Source organism: Saccoglossus kowalevskii, chromosome 17 (assembly GCF_978046115.1).
Source record: "Saccoglossus kowalevskii chromosome 17, keSacKowa6.1, whole genome shotgun sequence".
Lineage (NCBI taxonomy): Eukaryota > Metazoa > Hemichordata > Enteropneusta > Harrimaniidae > Saccoglossus > Saccoglossus kowalevskii.
Window position 1 is genome coordinate 10,640,225 of NC_140657.1, and position 24,160 is coordinate 10,664,384.

The 24,160-nt window shown below is 35.0% G+C and overlaps 1 protein-coding gene and 1 pseudogene across 1 annotated transcript; one reads left to right on the top strand and one right to left on the bottom strand.

Moving 5' to 3' along the window:
• Positions 1–8,592: 8,592 nt before the first annotated feature.
• Positions 8,593–21,688, top strand: LOC146732635 (uncharacterized; annotated as a pseudogene).
• Positions 21,689–22,452: 764 nt separating this feature from the next.
• On the bottom strand, positions 22,453–23,458 carry LOC102808184 (uncharacterized). Its single transcript, XM_006819799.3, has one exon. The coding sequence runs from the start codon at positions 23,223–23,225 to the stop codon at positions 22,494–22,496; it is 732 nt and encodes a 243-aa protein (XP_006819862.2). The 5' UTR covers positions 23,226–23,458; the 3' UTR covers positions 22,453–22,493.
• Between the last annotated feature and the right edge of the window lie 702 nt (positions 23,459–24,160).

The following is a 24,160-nucleotide window of genomic DNA, read 5'->3' on the forward strand; positions in this document are numbered from 1 at the left end:
AAAGACAATAAGGATGATATGTACGGATATGTGTGAGTAACTATGTTTCATGGATTAATAGGCCACTTCTTTGCTTCAATTCCAACTACATTGTACATCTCTGGAAATATCACTTACTGTTTATCATCCATATTTTGATATCCCACAGTGTGTCGATTGCGTATCTTGAAAATTCTAACTACTGTTTCGCAAAATTTGACCAGCCTTGCTTCTACCAGTCATAAGCTTTCCGAAAATATATAGTTTTGTGGACAAGGGAGGTCATCTTGGTTTCCTAATTAACTATATAAATTACATGTCAAGTAAACTGCATCTCCCATATTGTCCTTCACAGTGAAGGTTAATGCAGATATATTGTAAATTACACAGAGGTAACATTACAATACATTTCCCTTCATATTCCCCTGTATTACATAACAATCTTTGAGCTGCGGCAGTTATGGTTCTACAACCATCACCAGTTCTCTTGTTATTCTTGTTTCTCTACATCCGTGTCGGATAATATTGTCCTCTTACCCTGTAAGAATAAATGACCTCCCAGCTTGAAGGTTGCGTCACATTCTAGATTGGAAGAACTCTGTGGGGGTCTTGTGATACCAAGAACGCGGTTGTTATCAACGTAAGTAAACTCGTTTACTTTGCTTATATATTGGATTTCATTTCCTTATTAGAGAAATTTCAATGTATACATTTAGTCAAAATGGGGGTACTGTTCAATCACGCGTAAGTATACTCTAAAAGATGCATTCCAAATGTGTACGATCTACAGGAACCTTTCACTGACTTGATAAGCACCATAAGGTATTTTACAGTGAAAATCAGCACAGTTCGACAATTAGATAGTGACACCGTATAAAAAGTGGTGTCTTGGCATAACACACGCTGACTCAAAGAAAGTCGGGGACAATGTAGCGCCGATTATTACAAACAAGGTTTACGTTGATTACTCAAAATGCAAGAAGTCATACTAGTCGTTGGTGTTGATAAACACGCTCCACTCATTTGACGATGTATGTATCGGTTGTAGCTTTGATAAGCTTCTAATTATTGTTTGAGTAAATCGTCAATCAGACAATGTTGCACGCTGCTCATGTTAAACAGTCGAGTTTAATCAATTTCCGCTGTAGCTACAGTTCATGAGAAGTCAAAACAAAATCCTGAAATCGAATTTAAAGTGAAATGACGTTGTTTCATTTGGTGATTAAACACCACGAGCTGCAGTGCTATTTTAAAGATTTGTTGTCAAACCATGTACAACAAAAGAGGTGAGAGGTGTGCAGATAACTCTCACACGTAGAGATACCATGTTCGACCAAAATGAGGTAACCCCTCGCTGTCTCCTTCCCTACACAACCTTATAAACTCTCCAATAAAATAAAACATGCGATCACCTAATCGCTGCAGCCGTTGGCATGATCACGTGATTACTAGAAATATGTCTCGCGACTAAAGCATTATGAAGTTGCCACTACTGAATACTATTCATAATGTCTGCTTTAAACATGCAAATTGTTTACCTAAATAATACAGCGACGTCGTGTAAACCCAAAGTGCGTACGTGATGCCATCATGGTAACACAGGGTTCAGCACAAAGTTAGAATGCAACTTTAATACCCTTTGACCTTTTGCATTGGTATATCATGTAAATTATAGATGGAATTACATACATAGATAAATTGTCTACGGGTGTAACGTTTGAACCACCTATCAGGCGACCAATTAAATTGTTGGTGTATCAGGGGGAATAAGATTCTCGGGGTAATCTATTATGTAATATCCTGGTTTAAAATTGTGCCACACGGCACGGTTTGTGTAGGTGGTATATGAATACGTTTTCTGGTCTAAGGGCATATGAACAAGAGGGGTAAGTACTATTTTTCAGCATCCACTACCCTTTTTGCGTACTCTCTCGCCCTTTCCGTACAAGTTGCATGAAGTTGAATAAAGATTTTGTAAATAATGTTATGCAGTATACATATTGTTACCCCATTTGACCCCAATTGTCGACATGACACACACTATCGACACATAAAGTAGCTATATATTTCCTTTCTCGTAGAGGGCGTTGCATCATTCTATATAGAACATATTAGAGCAAATTGCTACTTTGAGGACATGCATGATACACGGATCGACTTCTGTTGTCATGTGTTCCAACATGTTGATTGAAATAGACATGGTCGTTGATTCGAGTATCATGCATGGCCTTTACGGTATCCAGCTGCCTTCATGTGACAAAGCGCTGATTTGAAGTAGATGCCATAACTCTCTGAACTATATGTAATTGGGTGTGGGTCACCGACAACTCGGCGAGAATGAACAAGCGTTCCATACCTCTGATTGGTTAATGAAATTTGGCCAAAGTTACGCGTCTCTCGTGAGCTCCATTAACCAATCAGAACATTCAACATAAGAAATGCGTAAATTATCAAACGATCAGAATAAATCACAGAGAACAAAGCAAAATATTTGTTTTCTGGTTAAGAGAGGTCATTAATGTTTTTGAGAATAACTTAAGACGTTCAAGCCCTCGGCACGCGTTCAAAAATGTTCAATCCATTCAAATTTACTTTTGACAGAACAGAACATTTACCGATAAATATATAGTAGATAATATTAGTAACTATTTAAAATACCAAGACGTTTTGTGCAATGGTGCTTATTTATCAATAGCAGAAGAAAAAAATGACGAACAGAAAAATCAACAGAAATGTTGTGTTCGTGTTACTGTTACCTACATCACTGCAAGGTTGGGTAAAACTACACTCGGACAATCTATGTTATTATTTGAAAACTAACTGGGAAATTATGCTGTATCAGTGGAACTGTAATGGGTGGCTGTGCTCCATAAGCTCTTCTTGTGTCGATCATTAGTTGTGATTGTATTTTAGTCATTTTTGGTATATTTTGGGTCATTAAATTTGTTATTTTCAGATTTTTATCCACACAGAAGAACTGTGCTTCCTCCATAGATTAGCGTATCACAAATATGCGACGCCAAATGTCATCGCAAATAAAAATCGATAAAAGCAAAATACTTGTTCACATCGCACCATCGAATTTGCTTTCACCTTGCGGGTTTGTTGAGCAAAACGTATGCTGTTATTCATAACCACAGTTTTTTGAGTTGCAAGTGTTTTATGTTTGTTGGTGTGGGGTGTGTTTGGATATGCCATAGTTTGGTGCATTTTGCGTGCTGAACAGTCAAGAATTTGAGTTTTGATTTGGAGTCACCTTGAAACATTTCTGTGACGTCCATAGAACCAATGCATAACACAGCAAGGCATTACTTTTGAGCTGTGAAAGTGTCACACGATGATCACATCAGATTTATCTTGTACAAATGAAAGCCTATGGGGTACATTTTGTGGACGAAAAACAATAAATATCTCGAGATCTCGACTTATCTCGAAGTAAGACTAGTCGAGATCTCGAAATAGTAAGTGCAGACGACATCTATGACCGTGGATCACCTTGTTCATTGTTTTTTTTTTTTTTTTTTGTAATGTAAGAAGTAGTTGTTTTAATATTACTCTAGTATGCGAGTATGTCCATTAAAGCGGGGGATTCGTATCCTGCGCATGCGTCAGATGGCCATAGCGTTTCATTATTTACAGACAAGCGTCCACCCAAGAGCATTTGCGTTTTTAGCGTGTGTTATCGTCGCTCAGGACTCAATTCTCGCGCTTGCACAGGTAACGACCCCCCCCCCGCTTTAAGTTTGTTTGTATGCACTCGGTATGCATGGCTAATTGCCTGGTTCGTTTCTCATGTCACGCAAGGACCAAAACCAAACCAACATACCAAATATGACCAAGGTTTTTTACTCCCATGTGCGACGCACACAATGGGAGTCTTTGTGGTTACCCTGTCGGTATGTCTGTAAATTCTGTATGACTGTATCTCAAGTACCACTGGTCGGATTTTATTGAAAAACACTAGCTAATGTGTTTCTCAATTGATACTACATTTACTGTTAGTATTAATCTCCATGTCCTCTACAGAATATTCATTCCAATACTATAAAATTTAGAAAATAATAGTGCAGTAATATATATAAGTGAAATATTAGACGGATTTTTAAAAATCAATAAAACACTGCACTTGTCAGTTTTGTTTATTTATACTCAATTAAAAAAAACAATAATGATATAGCCCCGATACATTTCAGTGTCCTTATCGGGAACAAAAGGTTGAGTTGAGAGATTCTTTTGAATTGGTCGAAAGTATATTTTACTTTGCGGGGCTATGTTGGCTTTTAAGTCTGCAACATACCATGGATAATCGATTACATGTAAAGTTCATATACCGCTCAGAGCAATGCACATTCACGTGACTGGGGGAATCCTACTCAGTCTCCGTCCGGTAATTTTTCGTCAGAGGTCAACTTCTCCAATATCTTCTTGGACACTGCTGTAAAATCTCACACGAAGTGTCAAGTCCAAGTATTAATACTACGTGACGTTTCCTGGGTCGTACTACGGCTAGGCGGAATTAATACCTATCATTTTCACGTGCAAAACTTTATGCATCACCGACCCTAGTTATCCCCACCATCTGTCTTGCACATTACAGTGTCGGCTTCAACCCTCTCGTTAACAACTTGACTGGTAAAACAAAGTCGTTCCAAGATTGTTCCATTATGCAAGCCAGCGAGCACACTTACACAAACACATCAATGAAAAAGAGAGTGCTAAGAAAAAAGAGTAGTTGTCCATTATAAATTACCGCTTGTTCATAATATAATACGCCCTCTATATATTAGAATGTGTACCGCGTATTCTATTGAATGTCCTGTCAAACTATGCACATATAATTGAGTTTGTTCATAATATAATACGCCCTCTATATATTAGAATGTGTACCGCGTATTCTATTGAATGTCCTGTCAAACTATGCACATATAATTGAGTTTGTGCATAATATAATACGCCCTCTATATATTAGAATGTGTACCGCGTATTCTATTGAATGTCCTGTCAAACTATGCACATATAATTGAGTTTGTGCATAATATAATACGCCCTCTATATATTAGAATGTGTACCGCGTATTCTATTGAATGTCCTGTCAAACTATGCACATATAATTGAGTTTGTTCATAATATAATACGCCCTCTATATATTAGAATGTGTACCGCGTATTCTATTGAATGTCCTGTCAAACTATGCACATATAATTGAGTTTGTTCATAATATAATACGCCCTCTATATATTAGAATGTGTACCGCGTATTCTATTGAATGTCCTGTCAAACTATGCACATATAATTGAGTTTGTGCATGATATAATACGCCCTCTATATATTAGAATGTGTACCGCGTATTCTATTGAATGTCCTGTCAAACTATGCACATATAATTGAGTTTGTTCATAATATAATACGCCCTCTATATATTAGAATGTGTACCGCGTATTCTATTGAATGTCCTGTCAAACTATGCACATATAATTGAGTTTGTGCATAATATAATACGCCCTCTATATATTAGAATGTGTACCGCGTATTCTATTGAATGTCCTGTCAAACTATGCACATATAATTGAGTTTGTTCATAATATAATACGCCCTCTATATATTAGAATGTGTACCGCGTATTCTATTGAATGTCCTGTCAAACTATGCACATATAATTGAGTTTGTGCATAATATAATACGCCCTCTATATATTAGAATGTGTACCGCGTATTCTATTGAATGTCCTGTCAAACTATGCACATATAATTGAGTTTGTTCATAATATAATACGCCCTCTATATATTAGAATGTGTACCGCGTATTCTATTGAATGTCCTGTCAAACTATGCACATATAATTGAGTTTGTGCATGATATAATACGCCCTCTATATATTAGAATGTGTACCGCGTATTCTATTGAATGTCCTGTCAAACTATGCACATATAATTGAGTTTGTGCATGATATAATACGCCCTCTATATATTAGAATGTGTACCGCGTATTCTATTGAATGTCCTGTCAAACTATGCACATATAATTGAGTTTGTTCATAATATAATACGCCCTCTATATATTAGAATGTGTACCGCGTATTCTATTGAATGTCCTGTCAAACTATGCACATATAATTGAGTTTGTTCATAATATAATACGCCCTCTATATATTAGAATGTGTACCGCGTATTCTATTGAATGTCCTGTCAAACTATGCACATATAATTGAGTTTGTGCATGATATAATACGCCCTCTATATATTAGAATGTGTACCGCGTATTCTATTGAATGTCCTGTCAAACTATGCACATATAATTGAGTTTGTTCATAATATAATACGCCCTCTATATATTAGAATGTGTACCGCGTATTCTATTGAATGTCCTGTCAAACTATGCACATATAATTGAGTTTGTGCATGATATAATACGCCCTCTATATATTAGAATGTGTACCGCGTATTCTATTGAATGTCCTGTCAAACTATGCACATATAATTGAGTTTGTGCATGATATAGTATTTGACAATATTAATGTCAACTGAACAATATGCCTTAAGTTGTTGTATTGGATACACATATCTAACATATATTGAATGGTCTTTATATACAGTGTTTTATAATAATAAAAGTGTGAATGTACATAATACAATACAATTAGACCATAATAAAATGGTGAACGTATATTTATATAATACAAAATATAATACAAAACTAATAAAATGGCGAATGTAATAATTTTACAGACTTGAATAATATTACAATTTCGAGTATATAAAATATTTTATAATAATTGGCGAATGTAAATAATATAAATGTTTAAAATTAATGACGTAAGGAATGCACATAAAATAATGATGTTTATTTGTAAATAGTGAATATACTTAATATAATAGAGTTTGATCATTTTGATATATCGACGGCATGTAATATTATATTATTTGACATTTTTTCAATACAACAAAATATAATATGTATTTTTTCATCACATGTCACCGAGCCACATTTTGAGATATTATGGTTGAGAAAAATATGCTTGAATGTGTCCCACAAAACACTTCAAGCTTTCCCAGAATAGATTGGGAAGCAGATCCTTTGTCAATGGATATATTTATTCAGCGGTGACATATCGTACTACATTGCTCACAAAATTAATTAAAACTAAAATTGACGCTCACGACCAACACGCGACCAACTAGATCATAGAAACAAAGTAACAAAGCTCTGGTGCCAACACCGACGCATGAATTATAAACGTATCCGTAGCGAAAAATCACGTAACACACAATAAATGTAAACAATTGAATGAAAATAAATGATCGTTCGAACCCATCTTTCACAGATATATCTAGTCGTAGAATGCAATGGTAAAATGCCATGAAACATCAATTTGATTTTTTATTTTATTGATTTTTCACAAACCGTTGTATAAAATATGAAAAAGGTACTGTACTTATGGCGGCGGACTCTTCCGCATGCGCAGGTGACGACCCCTTCCCTTTAAATCGCAGGAGTCTAATTTAGTTGTTGACGTAAATGAAATACTTTTCAAGAAAAGGAAAGCAGTCGGCAATACTCGGGCTGTTTGAGATGACGATACGACTACTCTGTTCTGGTTGTATGGAGACGTTGAACTCTATTTCAAAAATATCGGACATTTTCCACATAATTAGACATGTTGTGAATGAAACTTAGCTTTCAGAAATGTTTTAATTACAATGGTAAGCAGACATGCATGTACTGTACGTCACACCAGTATTATGACGTAGTATCTCCTATAAGGTTAGCCTCTTTTAAGTCCGGAACTTTAAACTGTATTGAAGAAAATATTCATACATGCTGATACATTTGGTTGGTTTCGAAATTGCAAATAACTAGTTCCTAGAAGAACATCTAAATCGAATCATCAACAATTATAATGGAAGTGTGGGGACAAATAACACCTATGTTGATTGTTGGACTGTATAGCTGTCCCTGGTGTCAGCATAACTGTAGCTAGAAATATGTTTTTTAATAATCAAGTACCAGTCTGTGTTCACAGTCTTCCATATCTATAGCTTTTCATGTTTATATTGGTAAGATTTGAATACATAAGCTCAATTAATGTTCTAAAAAGTATTCTATAATGAATGTGATTTAATGTATGCAGAAATGTAATCCCAGCCTATTTGCCAGGAACAGAAGTTTGCTGAAATTCTGTCTTATTTTTAATACAACAGCTAAGTGCAGTCAAACAGCATTTATTGGATCTTTCAAATCTCGTCAGGAGGGAAATTCTAGCATACTGGTAATATTTTGCATCATCCCTGTTCTTAACCATTACAACATATTTATCATTCACTGCTTTAAAAAAAAGCCCAAACAAAAACAAACAAAAAACACCAGGAAATGATGGCCTAACAAGTGAATTTTATAAATAGTTTGGGGATCTATTGAAAATATATATGCTAGACTCATTGAATACTTCTTTTGAAAAGGGGGAATTATCTCAGTCTCAGCGATAAGATGCGATCGCCTTACTTGAAAAAAGAGGGAAAGATAAAAGATATATACGTAACTGGATACCAGTGACGCTCCTAAACGTTGACTACAAGATTATTACGAAATGTTTAGCAAATAGAGTAAAAGCCCCAACATGATACATGTTACACAGAGTACATTTGTCAACAATCGCTTTATTGGTGATGTTATAAAGTTGATTGAAGGAGTAATGGACTACACAGAAGAGATGGAATTGCCTGGTCTGTTGGTAACGATAGACTTGGAAAAAGCCTTTGACCGTATTGAGTGGCATTACCTGTTTAAGACATTGAGAGCTTTTAATTTTGGCCAGGGATTTATTAAATTGGTGAAAATTATTTATAACTATACTTCCAACTTCATCGTGGTGTCAGACAGGGTGATTGCATCTCATCAATACGTTTCATATTGGCATTAGAAATATTTCTGGTGAAATTGAGAACACAACAAAACATTAATGGAATTCGGGTGGGGGAAGATGAGATAAAAAAAAACTTCTTTTGCTGATGACTTGACATGTTTTTTCAGGGATATTGAATCAGCACAAAACATGTTTGAATTACTAGAAAAATTCAAAGAAATTTCAGGTCTATCGATAAATAAGAGTAAATGTGAAGCCCTGTGGATAGGAAAAAATAAAGAGTGCAAAGAAAGACCACTAAACTTAAGGTAGAGATGCAGTTTACCTGACAGGTATTTTAATTAGTTAATTAGGAAACTAAGATGACCTCCCTTGTCCACAAAACTATATATTTTCGGAAAGCTTATCGTATGAATTTTAAAATTGTGTTAGTATTTTTTTATATGGACTCTGTAGTTTGACATATGCACAAAAATGTGCTTTTTTGGTCAAAGGTGATTTAAACAAAAAATAGCTTCTAAACTATGCTTCTGTTTCCTGTAAAATTGGTTTATGGGTACATCTGTTTACTATGAAGAAAGTGCCGTCTTAAAAATTGTCTACCAGTTGTCAATCTTGCAGGGCAGCAGCTCAAATTTCACTACTTCAAGTTTATGTATAAATTAACACCCAGGCTAGTTGTCTGTACGATTGTTGTAACACTGTTCAACCAAAAACAATGCCCCGACGGCGTTTTGAAGATTAACACATTGTCAATCATTTGTGACAATTTCAAAACAAAAAGTCAAAGTGTCTAGGAGCTATTTTGTTTTAAAGTTCTGGGATGTGCACTAAAAAGAAGCTGAGATAATTGCTAATTTGCATAACAATTCACTCAGTAAGAAGTTTGTTAATGCTCATAATTTAAATGCCTGTAACAGTTCCAAATTTAAATGTATTATCGTTTTGTAAAAAGTTAAATATAGTGCATAATATGGAGATCCCGTCATTTCTTGTTTTCACCATGCTTCTTTTTTTATTATTTATGTACAGCCTTGCTAAATCTTGCTAGGCATTCAAAAGAGAGAATGTTTGCACCTGTTATCCATATTTTAAAATCGTTGTTTAAGTATGTTCCACTATTCACAAATCTACAAAATTTCAACAGTCTATAGCCAAGATTGTTTGGGTGATAAAAAGCAAAAAAAAAATCACTTCCAAGTGCCCACAAACCTGCATCTCTACCTTAAAGTGGGCAACTGATCCAATAAAAATTGTTGGAATTTCTGTACCCTATGACAAAAACAAAGCAAGAGAACTAAATATGGCCGAATCACTTGAGAAAATAAGAAAAACATTGCAATTTTGGAAATCCAGCGATTTAACACTTATGGGGAAGGTACAGATCATCAACACATTGGCCATATCTAGAATACAATATGTAATGAATTTGGTAAACCTCCCTGCTAATAAAATTAAAGAAATAAACAAAATGATTTATAAATTTATATGGAATTCTCCAGAAAAAATAGCTAGACAAATAATGAAACAGGGGGAATTTCAATGCCAGATGTTAACACCATTTATACAGCTCAGCGTATTAATTGGTTAAGGTGGATGTGTGAGAAAAATATAGGTCATCCTTGGAAAACAACAAGCAGCTTGAAAAAGTTGGAGGCATTCACTTTCTTCTGAGATGTAATTTCAACCTGAAAAAAATTAGATTGCTTTATATTCACTACCATTTATAACAACACTTGACACAATATTTAGAACTTTTCAGTTTAAGATTTTACACAATATACTGCCAACAAATGTATTATTGACGAAAATCAAACCATGTCTTGTTGAATCTTCAAAGTGTCCCTTTTGCGGAGAACAGGATGAAACTTTGTTACATTTATTTTACGATTGTATTTTTATTAGGGAAGTCTGGGATGGTTTTTACATGCTGTGGGGAAGGAAAATGGGATTGGCAAATACACTTAATCCCATACTGGTTATCCTTGGAGATGAAGATTTTTACATTATTGGCAGCCAGATATTACATATACAGTGCAAGGTGTAAAAAACAGAAACCGGATTTAATGGCTTATAGAAAATACATGCAAAATGTTCAAAGTATAGAATTTCATATTGCAATCAGAAAAAATAAATTAAAAGGACACCTTAAAAAATTTTCTTAAAGTTGTGGGTTAGACTGATGTAATAAATGTACCTGAGGTCATTAAAGCAAGTTATAAACCAAGTATTGGAACATATAAATGAGCAAGAAAATACTAGAAATGTAATCCTATTTTATTGTGTATTTCAAGTATTGTAATTCATATGAGATACCCAATAAAATATCATTAAAAACAAAACAAAAACTAGTTATTGAAATTCGCAGTGATAACACAAATATTATATTGTATGGTATTCTTGTTACACACTGTTTAATTGTATCTAGTGGATATTGATAAATTTTATTATATTACATTTAACCACATTCAACAGAGTTCTTCAGAGTAAAAGTCACTGGATATAGAGGAGGCATGGTAACCCTAATTATTTATTATGAAACAGCATTAACAGTCAACGTTATAATATAATTTGAGTATTACTGAAGAATGCATTCTCAATGCTACAAACCAATTTTAAATGCAGTTGAAATCAGGTCATCATCAATCTAACATCACTACAGCCCAGTCTCTACTACAAACTATACACAAGATTATCCTGCGAACTTTTGTCAAAATGTGAGTACTCCTATTTGTTCATTGGGCTATTTAAGAGCATTTACATTGGCAAAAAGCTGTCATACCCCCTTTGCAGCGTCAGAGGTTAATACTGTGGAGCTCATCATTCAACAGGGTACCATTCGGAGAGTAGAACAAACCACGCCGACAACACACTTTCAAGTCGAGTGGATAAGGAGGGGAGACATCACGATCATCACTCAACAGGGCTCCATTCAATGAGTAGAACAAACCAATGCCGACAACACACTTTGAAGTGGAGTGGACATGGAAGGGAGTCATCAAGATTAGCACTCAACAGGGCTCCATTCAATGAGTAGAACAGACCAACGCCGACAAAACACTTTGAAGTGGAGTGGACAAGGAGGGGAGTCATCACGATCAGCACTCAACAGGGCTCCATTCAATGAGTAGGACAGACCAACGCCGACAAAACACTTTGAAGTGGAGTGGAGTGGAGAAGGAGGGGAGTCATCACGATCATCACTCAACAGGGCTCCATTCAATGAGTAGAACAAACCAATGCCGACAACACACTTTGAAGTGGAGTGGACATGGAAGGGAGTCATCAAGATTAGCACTCAACAGGGCTCCATTCAATGAGTAGAACAGACCAACGCCGACAAAACACTTTGAAGTGGAGTGGACAAGGAGGGGAGTCATCACGATCAGCACTCAACAGGGCTCCATTCAATGAGTAGGACAGACCAACGCCGACAAAACACTTTGAAGTGGAGTGGAGTGGAGAAGGAGGGGAGTCATCACGATCAGCACTCAACAGGGCTCCATTCAATGAGTAGAACAGACCAACGCCGACAAAACACTTTGAAGTGGAGTGGACAAGGAGGGGAGTCATCACGATCAGCACTCAACAGGGCTCCATTCAATGAGTAGAACAGACCAACGCCGACAAAACGCTTTGAAGTGTAGTGGACAAAGAGGGAGTAACAAGCCTACATGTTCCAGCAAGCTGAACTTTTAATTAGCACACGTTCAGTATAATGCGACTGGAACATGGCGAATGTTCAGAGGATGAACATTCAGTTCTCTGGAGAAGCTATAATCTGAAACTCAATCGTACGTCACTCATGACTCTTTATAAATCTCCCATTGTACTTGACATGACTGAGAGTACATCCAACATCTGATCCAGCATGACAAACCAGAGTTATAGTTCGTCTGTTGTTGACCAACGTCCTGAAGAAAGAAACAACCTCTCCAAAAAGAAAGGGATTGTACGGCAATTCTTCAGGTATATCCGAAAAACAATATTCAAATCTCGGAAGAAAATGGATAGAAATTAGATATGATAAAATCTGACAATGAAAAAAAACGCCAACATCACAGTACAAGCCTAAAATGTTTCTGGCCAACTTGTGCTTCATCAAACAAAAAATGCGTGCCAAAGTACTTTTACTTAGTTTTTGTCAAAGCGGATATTATGTAATGTAGGCAATATTTGACAAAATTATTATATATTTTTCTCAAGTGACAGACACATCTCTGCAAGTTCACGGACATAAATATGATATTGTGTTGAATCGATTACCCTCGAATTGCTAATAATTATTAATAAATAAATATGTCGAGTAGTTTTCAGTCAGTATCCAGCAAAATTAATACTATACAAATACAGGTTATTTGTAAAATATTCATCAAAACAAAATACACTCGACAAGGTGAGAATTACTTATGTCTATAATTATTATCTCATTAAATTATTACTACATGCAGGAATAAGATGTTTATCATATTATGCGTCACTCAATATAATCACCAAACTGGATACGTGATTCTTGTGATAACCTTACAGTATATGCAAATTAACATGCAATTTACCACCACCAAGTCACAACAGGTTTCCGAATAATAACGTGCAACAACTGGTTGAGAACCAAGAATGATCAAACGTTTTGACGTGGTATCGACCCCTAGCGAGACTTGATCTTCAAAGTGATAATAAATATAGTTATCGTTGAGCGTATTTGATGCAAGTTTTCTGAAATGATTTTAATCTGACCCCGAAATAGAGGTATGTATCAATAAATTAAATTTGACTTGATATTTGCATTTATTCTGAACTGTGAAGTAGTGGATGCAATATTCTATATTAGAACCTGAGATGTTGTTATAGTGATTGACAATGAATGTAATAAGTTCATTATTCAAACTCCCATGCAAGAAATATCTTAAATATGTTCTGAAATAGAATTTATTCAGGACTATATAATTTGTTTAGCATCACATTGACTATAGTAAGGTTTGAAACTGACATTTTACAAACAGGATCTGACTTTTTGAGGTGTAGGTACAATGAGGCGCCATATGTATTTTTTTATAACAACAAAACTTGTATTAGAGTCTTTGTATTTTGAAAGATTTTAGTGAATTCATTTTGTGTTGTAACTTCAATTTATTTCAGTTTTAAGTGAATTAGAGAAATAAACTGACAATTTTGGCAATCTACCTGTAAACGATATGTCTAATATATATAATTCCCAACAGTAAAACTCTTGGAAATATAGAAGATCACAAAACAGACTTGCTTGTGAAGAAAAGAAGACAATGTTCTTTCCACTGAGAGAATTTAACAGTTTGACAGTTATGTTGAAGTATCAATGCGAACAAAATAGAAGATCGTATGAACATGCATTTCACATAAATTAATGAGGAAGAAAAGTGATTCCCATACAGTTCAAAAAAATTACAAAGAGTTTATATTATTATGTGAAAGATTCCTCCTAAATGAATGTGCTGTAACAGAGCATGACTTTGTATACTCAGAAAGGCGCAAATACATTGAATCTTTTAGGTCTGCTATATAATAATATATTTCTTTACAAAACCAACCGACAAAAAAAGAATGTTCTGGCACGTTACCCATTAGATAGTGCATCACAAAAACGTAAGAAATCAAGTCTAGAAGCTGCAGGACCATTACTCACTCAATTCGTACAAATGCAAGTATGATTAAATTATAAGTGGAACAAAGACGGCTTTAACTTGTTACTCGCGCCACAGCACTTGATGAGAAGCACCATATAGATGTTAAAAACAGCTCATTGAGAAAGAAAACTCTAAGTCTGCCCAATGAAATGGAAGTATGTAGACTTGAACTTGTGGACATGGAAGAAGATTTCAACATACGAACAGAGATAGTTATTAGTGATGCTAAACACAAATTCCGAGCACACCAGTGATGGGAGTAAGGGCAATGCAAGACCCAATTTGTATGAAATCCACACTTCCCAGTTATTGCCACACTGCCAGTTAAAAAGACAAACCCACTTTGATTAACAATGATCACATTCTTCAAATGTGTGCCTTGACAATGTTCTTGATGTCATAAATAGACTAGCAGATATACCAACCAACTAGATAACCTCCCAAGTAAGAAACCCATGAAAAATAATATGATTATCCAGCATGGACACTTTCGTTTGAAACACTAGTAGAACAAAAGCAAACTTTGACCTCAGACAGACTATACTACCTGGGTAAATACACCACTGGAGAAGACAATAATACCATTAAAGGGTTGATAACATTAAAATAGTAATGATGCTTACACTAGAGAGAGGAAATATCTGTTTAGCGTTATAGAGACAAAATGACAAACTGGTCACAGTTTTAATATGGTGATGGTAAAATCAAAACTACTCCACTGTGAAACAATAGAATACAATAGTGTGTTGAATCAGATACTTTTTCAAATCCACGTTTAATTGAAGGACATACCATATACCTTTTAGAATGGAAACACCATAGCTACTTACTGGTAAACATATTCTTGCTGACTGGGATGTCCCAATTTCAAATGACATATAGTTATTTTTCTGTTACTAATATCTGATTTGTAACTCCTTTCATTCCCTCCGGGGGATGTTGTGTGTTAACAAATAAATGAAATAGGGGGATTGTAGTTCGGACCTATATCGCAGACAAACAGGAGAGATGGAATACTTGACCCCTATCCAAACCAATCTATTCCAAGACTTTTTAACACAAACTTGTCTGAGCATTATAGAGTATATGTACAAATGGTATGTGTCTTCATGATCTGACAGCTCATAAAGCCAACTCATACTTCATAGAAATACAAATAGAAAGTCAACTTAGAAATCTGTTTGGTAAACATTCCTTTGTGAAATTAATAAACTACACGTTTCAAAAAGAATGAAGCTTGTGTTGAAGACATATATGATATGAAAGTTGTCAGAATAGATAGTCCTCTTTCTAAGCATACATCCATGTATGTATGACGTGATAAACATTGGTTTTCCCATAATCCAATGCACTTTTCCAATGAAATCACAAGTACAAGATTTGTCCTGGGCACCACTTACAATGATTACCATCGGCGACTCCTTCAATACCTTCCAAACACAAAAAATACCTATTTAAAGCTTTGTAAGCTTTTAGTGTGTACTAGTTGGTGTGCACAACAGTAAAAATCACTATATTTGCTTATATGAATGCCATATATCTCGCGCATCTATCATTCACCTGAATTACTGATGAAATTCTTGTATTTAAGAGCTCAAATTACTATATTAAGCCCATGTACCTGTCAATTAATGAGCTTCCCTCAAAGATAAATTGACTAAGAGTGAGTATACTTTTTGCTGGGCTATGGTTTGGGGAAAACAAACATTTCATGTCAAGTTTTATTGCTCTTCTTCATCAAAGTTTAATGCAATTTGAAACAGGAATTAATAATCAGCTTGTAAATGTCAAAGCTTTTCCTATCTGTGGTAATGCAGATTATACCAGCAAAAAAGTTAGTATTAATGCCCAAAATGTTTACAGCCAGCAAACACATCTTACTTGAAAATGAAGCACATTTTCCCCTATGATAAAGATTATCCCTTGTATTAAAGGATCCAAGAACAGCACATGAATCCCTGAGAAAAAAGCATATTGAGCGAGTAGGACAAAAAATGTTGTCAATGGAAAAGGTCTATATTTTCTCATGGCTTGCAAGTATTATGGTTATGTGAAAAGTACCTAAATTGACTGCAGGAGTTTAGGTACAACCATAAATGCATGTAGAGTCTCTGTTTTTTTCCATCATATTCTTCAGAGGAGCACTCATTAATTTGCTCCTTTGATTCAATTGATGAACGTTTTAAGAAGATAAAACCACCTGCAATAATTACTCGAATTCCAAGAACTATTAGTTCCCATTTCAATTGTTAGAAAGCATCAGAAATGAGATCTTGGCTCTTTTTTTTATTTATTGCCAATATTGCCAGATTTGCTACCCACACTGTATTTCTATCACTATTCCAGTTATGTTGATGGGATGGGATATTTAATCTGTGTAAAAATGGTGTCGATAATAATGACCTTAACACTTATTAAAAAATTGTGTTTTATGTTTGAACCATTATATGGGCCACAGCATTGCACGCTAAATATGCATTCCTTTCTTCGCTTACCATTATGTTTGAAATAATTGGAACCATTATGGGTATACATACTCATGCTCCCAGTTTGAAGACCTGAATGGCCATCTGTTGAAATTATTTCATGTTGACTTACAGATTGTTGGTTCAGTAAATGTTCTACAAACTGTACCACCAGTGATTGAATCTGTTTCAGGTCAAAACTTCAACAGTCATTTATTCAAAAAATGTGTGAGCATGTATCATTTTGCCAAATCTACTAGTGTCAAACCATGAGAACTCTTAACAAAATGGTATTAGATTTCTCTTCACTTCTATGTCAATTGACAGAAAAAAGCCTTAAAAAATCCACTTCAAAAGAATAATAAAAAATAAAATAAATAAACATGGGGCCCAGGGGCACTGAAGTCCTTTGGAATTATGTAGAACTTGGGAAGCAGACATGCATGATTTTAACTGGTATTGTTCAAGATTCTGACTATTAATATGTTCAAAATTCAGCAAGTAATCTTCAGATGAATTTAAAGAATCATCTTTGTTACCCAGTATACGTGCACTGCTAGTCTTAGCACAAGTGCTATCAACTTGCTTTATATTTAGTTCCATTCAATTCATTATCAAATACATTATCAGGTTCAGTGTCAAGTTTATTATCAGATATATTGCAAAGTAAATTATGAGATTCATTAGTAAGGGTTATACCCTCAATTTTGCCTTTGGGACTGTTTCCTCATTAATTGCGTGACTCTTTTTTTTATGAGGGCAGTCTCCTCAGCTTGTTTGGTCCGTCTGCATGTTCTCTGAAAAAAAGAAGAAACACTAACAGGTTTAATGAAAGCACCATGTCATTCATACCTACAATGAATTTGTAGCACATAAATTTTGAGGCCTACTAGAATTCGAATAAAAATAATGATTGCACAAATAAAATACTGGCATATTTTTTCACCACGCATTCGTCGACTATCAAAACAATATGTAATTTAGCTATTAAGTTGCATATGCAAATCATCCACACTAGCAACATGCCATGCAGATTACATCAAATCTGTTGAGATGTTCATTAGCTAATTTACATATGCAAATTACTCCCAATAATATGACATGACAATTATATCAATGTATATGCCTACCAAACCTGTTGAGTCATTTAAGAAATAATCCAAATTTAGTAAAAAAACAATATGCTATTGACAATTTACACAGGCCCGTAGTTTTGGGGGGTTCGGGGGGTTCGGTTGAACCCCCTAAATTTTGGAACTGAATAGATTTATGGTCGTAGAGTACAGTATTAATTAAAATAATTATCGTTTAAATCACTTGACTCGGTGAGGTAACTATCAAACTCAGCCGTAATTGAATAGTAATGAGCATTTTGGTGGCAACGAGCTTTGAATGTCAATCGTGAAGTATCAGTTCAACAGAAGCCAATACATGATTTTAAATGGGTAAGCTTATTCGATGGTGTAATGAAGATCGCGTTCAAGCAGCTGATGTTAAATATTAAAACAACATTGAAACAATAATGTAATGGTAGTCACTCTCTGAAGGATGTGGTGGTCCTGAATAGGGCCGTTTGTCTTGCTAGTGTTCGCTCAGTTTGTAAAGTGTGGGGATCGAACGGGATTGACACGATAGCACGACACTGTACTTTCCCAGTTTGGTTCATTAGTTTTGTATTTTTCAAGTTAATGATGGCATATATACTGTTTTGTTCCAAGTGTATCAGCTAAATGTAGTCAACTTATTGTATTAGTATGTGTAGCTTGTGTTATTGGACAGTAATGTACAGCTACGGGTTGAACAGATCATTAAAAAAAATGCCGAAGATTTATCATCACGAGTTGTATAGGTCAAAGAGCTTCTTGTAGCCAAAAATTCACCCCACAGTGTTGCTTCAGCATTGAAACTATGTGATGAATCATATTGTTCAAACATATTTTTTACACGTTTTTTTTGATGTCTTGGAGGATTTACTATATTTTTAGTGGGTTCATAAAAAGAAGATGTAGTCATTGAAGTCTATTGAGACCGGCGCTAAACTGCCACTATATGCATATTATTTTACCGCCCTCTAGAATCAGATTTACAGTGGACGAAAAAATTACATACTGTAAAAACCTTGGTGGTATGCCATTGGTTAGTGCATTTAATTTGTTTGATGCAATCATTGTGCCAGTTATTTGTTATGGTAACGATATGGGGGTACGAAAATTCGGAAATCGAGAGGGTACAGACAACATTTTGCAAATATCTGCTTAGCGTTAATAGTTGTACAAACAATGTAGCGATGTTAGACGAATGTGGAAGGCTGCCATTATGCTGTGGTTATTTCAAGTGTTGTATCTCATATTGGTTAAAATTACTTGAAGTAAAAATAGCTGGAACCCCTAAACGTTCATGCTTAAACGATTAGACGAGACCGGCAGTTTTACTTGGGAAACCCACATAAAAATCTCCTGTTCAAATATGGTTTTGTCATTGTCTGGTTTGAAAAACAATTTGGAGATACTGAAAATGTCTTAGAGATAAAGAATAAATGATATGTTGTCAGCAAGAATGGCATGCCTCAACTTTACAATCATCCAGGCTGTGTACTTCGATTACTTCGTTGCTACACAAACTGCCACACCATATATCAACTAGCTCTGTATCTTTTAAAAGTTTTCAAGCGACGACATGAATATGAATCCAGCTTAACTTAGTACCATATGTTTACATGGATGTTGTATTGTTTTTAAAACCTGCTATGCACTTTTCTACCCATTATGTTTTGTACGACGGACTGAGGCCCTGTACAGCAATGAAATTACATAATACAAAATTGACTAATACTAAAATGAATAATTGTAGACAGATTTCGACATGAAATAGTTTCACTTTTATGTGCGCTAACATCTGTGAAGAGCGAACAATCTCGTGAGTATAGCATTCTACCTTAAAATGCTTAGACAATAATGCTAAGATACGTACAGTCTTGTCTTTTTTGTGTACAACATTTTGCCGTAGTGAATCTAGGGTGTGGATGTTTTTGTGTGTGCGTGGAAGATGGGCTCAGGACCCCTTTTCTAAAATGATAAAATAGTTCAAAGATGTTGTGTGAAATAACTTACCAACGTAACACAAAGTAAACTAATTGAATTTATAGCCGAGAATATAAAAATGTCTGTAACAGAGCTCAAAAACACTTTTTGCATATTATAAAATTTACACGTTTCACATCAAATATATTATTGTTGTTTTCGAACCCCCTATTCAAAAGTGCTGGCTACGGGCCTGTTGCATATGCAAATTAACCCCAATAGTAATATGGCACACAGATTACATCAATGCACATCTCTATAAAATTTGGTCAAAATCTGTTGAGTTGTTTAGGATTTAATCCAATTAGTAAATTATCCCTAATAGTTCATCTATTACAACAATGCATATTCCTATCAAAGTTGACTCAAAGGGCAAATATGTCGAATTCTTCAAGAGATAATCCCAATTTAAGAAAAATATGTAAATTAGATAAATTACATATTGTGCATATAAAACAGATTTAGCCCAAAAGGCGCGAGGAGTGCCCCCAAAGCATGTATAATGAAGTAAATAATTATTTCTATTCATGACCGCGGTTACAAACGTATTTTAGTTTACCCCCACCCCCACAAACACGTATACGCCGATTGAGCATGGGTGGCCACATCGGAAGCCACATGCTCTGACTCGCGTGAACAGCGAGGGGTCCAAATTGCTAAATTACAGGATTACTCAGAATAGATATTAACAACATTAATTATCAAAATTTTAATACCGAATCACAAGATAGTGTACCATCCAATAGTGCTCTGCCATTCAGTGACGAGTATACCGGTAACATTAACACTTCACTTTCATGAAATTGTTAAAGGCCCAGGTATACTATAAATACGCTCCTAAACAATAGGGATCATTTCCTTGCTTGTCACGCTGTAGTGGCATCAAGGAATGCAAAATCTTTGTCAGAAGACAATATTAAAGCAATAGAAAAACAAACACGTGGTCAAGCAGGAAACATCGCCTGGCAAAATATCAGACGGATGAAAATGACTGCGTCAAATTTTGGAAAATTTGTCAAAAGAAGATGTGAGCCTGACAAGCTTCTGCATTCACTGTTGTACAAACCAAGCTTTTCAACATATGCAACTGAATATGGTCGAAAACATGAGGCAGATGGTGTTAATGCGTATCTCTCATACAAGCATGAAAATGGTAGTCCTGAATTACAAGTGCAAGAGGTAGGATTCACAATTTGTAGACACAATACAGATTATGGGGCAAGTCTGGACAGGATGATTACAGATCCAACTGAGGCTGTCCACACTGTAGGAGGCCTGGAAGTAAAATGTCCCCCCTCATTCCTGAATGTCACCTGAGGATGCTGCCAAAGAAAAGAACTCTTTTCCGAGTCTCAACAATGGTGTAATCATGTTGAAGAGATCCCATAATTATTATATACAAGTACAAGGACAAATGTATGCAGCTGGTTTACAGTGGGTAGACTTTGTAGTATGGTTTGGTGAGGGCTGTAATATATTTGTTCAAAGAATAAAGTTCAATGAGGACTTGTGGTACAGTTATTTTCTGCCAGCCCTTAATCATTTCTATTTTAGGGCTTTCCTTCCAGAAATATTAACCAGTCGAGTGAAAAGAGGGATAAAACTATACCGCCATGGGGGTTGGAAGCCATATAGAAAGTAAGTCTACTGTAAAATTAATTATATTGGCAAGAAAGTGTTTGCAGTCAAAACATGTTATGTACAGTATATATATGCCATCAAGTGCTGACTTAATTTGTTCTAAATTTTTACTTGAGGGAGAGGAAGATGGCTTGGAATTTTTCATCTGTATGTAGAATTTCCTTTCAATGTCATATCAAAACATATTTATTTACATTGACATTATTCACACAATTTTTTTTAAGTCAATATTTATTTGTGAGCGATATGGGAGCTTTGTTTATTTGATTTACTTTCATACATTTTTTTCTGATGGTAACATCATATTAAAACTTATTTACATTGTCATTTAAGTTTATTATTTACATTGATATTCTGAATGGAATTATTTACATGTCATCAATATAAGTGCTTCATTTACGTTTACACACTTGTAAATAAAGAAAATTGCTGATAACACAGACCTGGTGTCTTGCCTCAAAAAATCCACAACTAAGATGTGGAGCTTCTATTATTAAAAGTTACGATAATAACTCTATTATTTAGACAGCCATTTCTTAATGATATTGGTCTTTATTCACACCAACTACTGTAGATTGACAGGCTATTATTCCTTTACTCGATCAGATCAAGTTAATGGTATACCTCATAAGACAGTTAAGATCGTGCCATTTGGTAATTTTGTAATGAAAATTGAAGTACAAAGTTCCGATGCAAGAAATTACCCTGGCTAATTAATAGCGTTATTATGGTATTTGAAAGCTTAACACAAACCAAGTGTAATAAAAAATACACAATATATTTGACATTTTATTGTATAAAAGCAATTAAACAGTTTTCCATGTTTTTGGCACTAAAAGTGGTGAATGAAAATTTGTGAGATATGAACAAACTGTAAAAATCTGGTTAGTGACCTTGGCTAAAGTTAAAGGGATGACCCCATCCAATATATGATAATTTTTAATTCGGCCTATAGCACGTTTTACATGAATACGCACAGATGCAATATCCATGGTATCTTGGACTTCCCTAGCAGTCAGCTGTGCTCTGGTGCCTTTAAATGGAGGAATGTTTAAATCCACCCCTGCAGGGAGAATACCTTTAATTTCAAATCTCCTATCGGCCATTACATTGTCGCCAGACTCCAATATCTCACACAGACCAGACTTCTTTGTAATTTCTTTATCAGATATCCTACCCCCGTACAAATCAGAAATGAAAGTTACTGCGCCATTTGGAGAAATACCCACCAGAGCCTTAAATGTATTGTGGTGTTTGTAATTAGACCACGTCTGGCTTTGCGCTAATAAAGATGTGGGCACTTCAACAAATAACTCTGTACAGTCAATAATAATTCGCGTGGTTGGATACTGCACAAATTCTGCTGGCATGGTATTTCGAATCTGAGACTGAGTTGGGAATGGAAAAAGTAGTTTTAGTTCATAATACAAAAAATTGATCCATGTAGTAAAAATTCTTGAAAATGTACTGCAACTAATATTAAATCTATTGGAGATATCTTCAACAAATAAGCCTACTTTTAGTCTAACCAGTACCATAAACAATTCATTTAAAGTACAAGAGGTACGTTTACGACCTGGTTTCCCTCTGCCCAAAGTCTGATAATACTGTGGTTCTGACGTAGTTTTTGAATTTCTCCAGTACTGTAAATTTTCAGCCTTACTCTCAAGGAACTTATAAAAAGCAATCAGTGCATTATACGATTGAAAACCTGTGTAAAAGTTAACAGCTTTGTCATCATTCTTAATACTATCAAGAGTAAATTCCCTACTGCGATACGACTCTACCTCTGCTGTCAGATTTGCAATTCTAGCTTTCAAATCAGTTTATCAGACGAGTCTGTTTTTCAAGCTTCTCCACTAAAGATTTTGTGTATGATTTCAAAGAATCAATGTCCATATATTCTGCAGGTTTCGTTACAGGAAAACAGTAGTCATGTTCAGTTGGTGGTGGTACAGTGCTGACAGGTATATCAGAGACATCATACTGGATTCCCGTGTCCACAGTAAAACTCTTAGGTGTCTATAAAATAAAATAAAATACAATTGAATTATTTATTCAATGACACTCGTAGTAAATCTATGAAGGTCTGCCAAAATATTGCACACAAAGGGAAGGGGTCACTTGAAAGCTTGGCGAGTTCTACTATGTCCACATTTTCACTTTGTATACCTTGATGTAAAAATGTTATTACCTGTTCTGAAATGTAAACTTTAGACTCTTCATCTTTGAAAGCATCAAGATCAGGTTCTGCTGCCAACATCGCATCGCCAATAATAAACTGTTTTGTTTTCCCTAAAACATATGAAATATATTATGTTTTTATTCATGGTTCAACATTGTACTAAAAAAGATTAAAAAATATAACAGAAAGAAGAAAACACTTTCTGTTTTTGTGCATTTTATATCTGGTCTGGTCTAATCGCATTTGCAGAAAATATTTAATTAGAGAGAAAACGTGCAATAACTACTA

What these genes read in the sequence shown, in the direction of transcription:
- LOC102808184 (XM_006819799.3), bottom strand. Translation starts at nt 23,225, where the DNA reads ATGGTACTGGTTAGACTAAAAGTAGGCTTATTTGTTGAAGATATCTCC.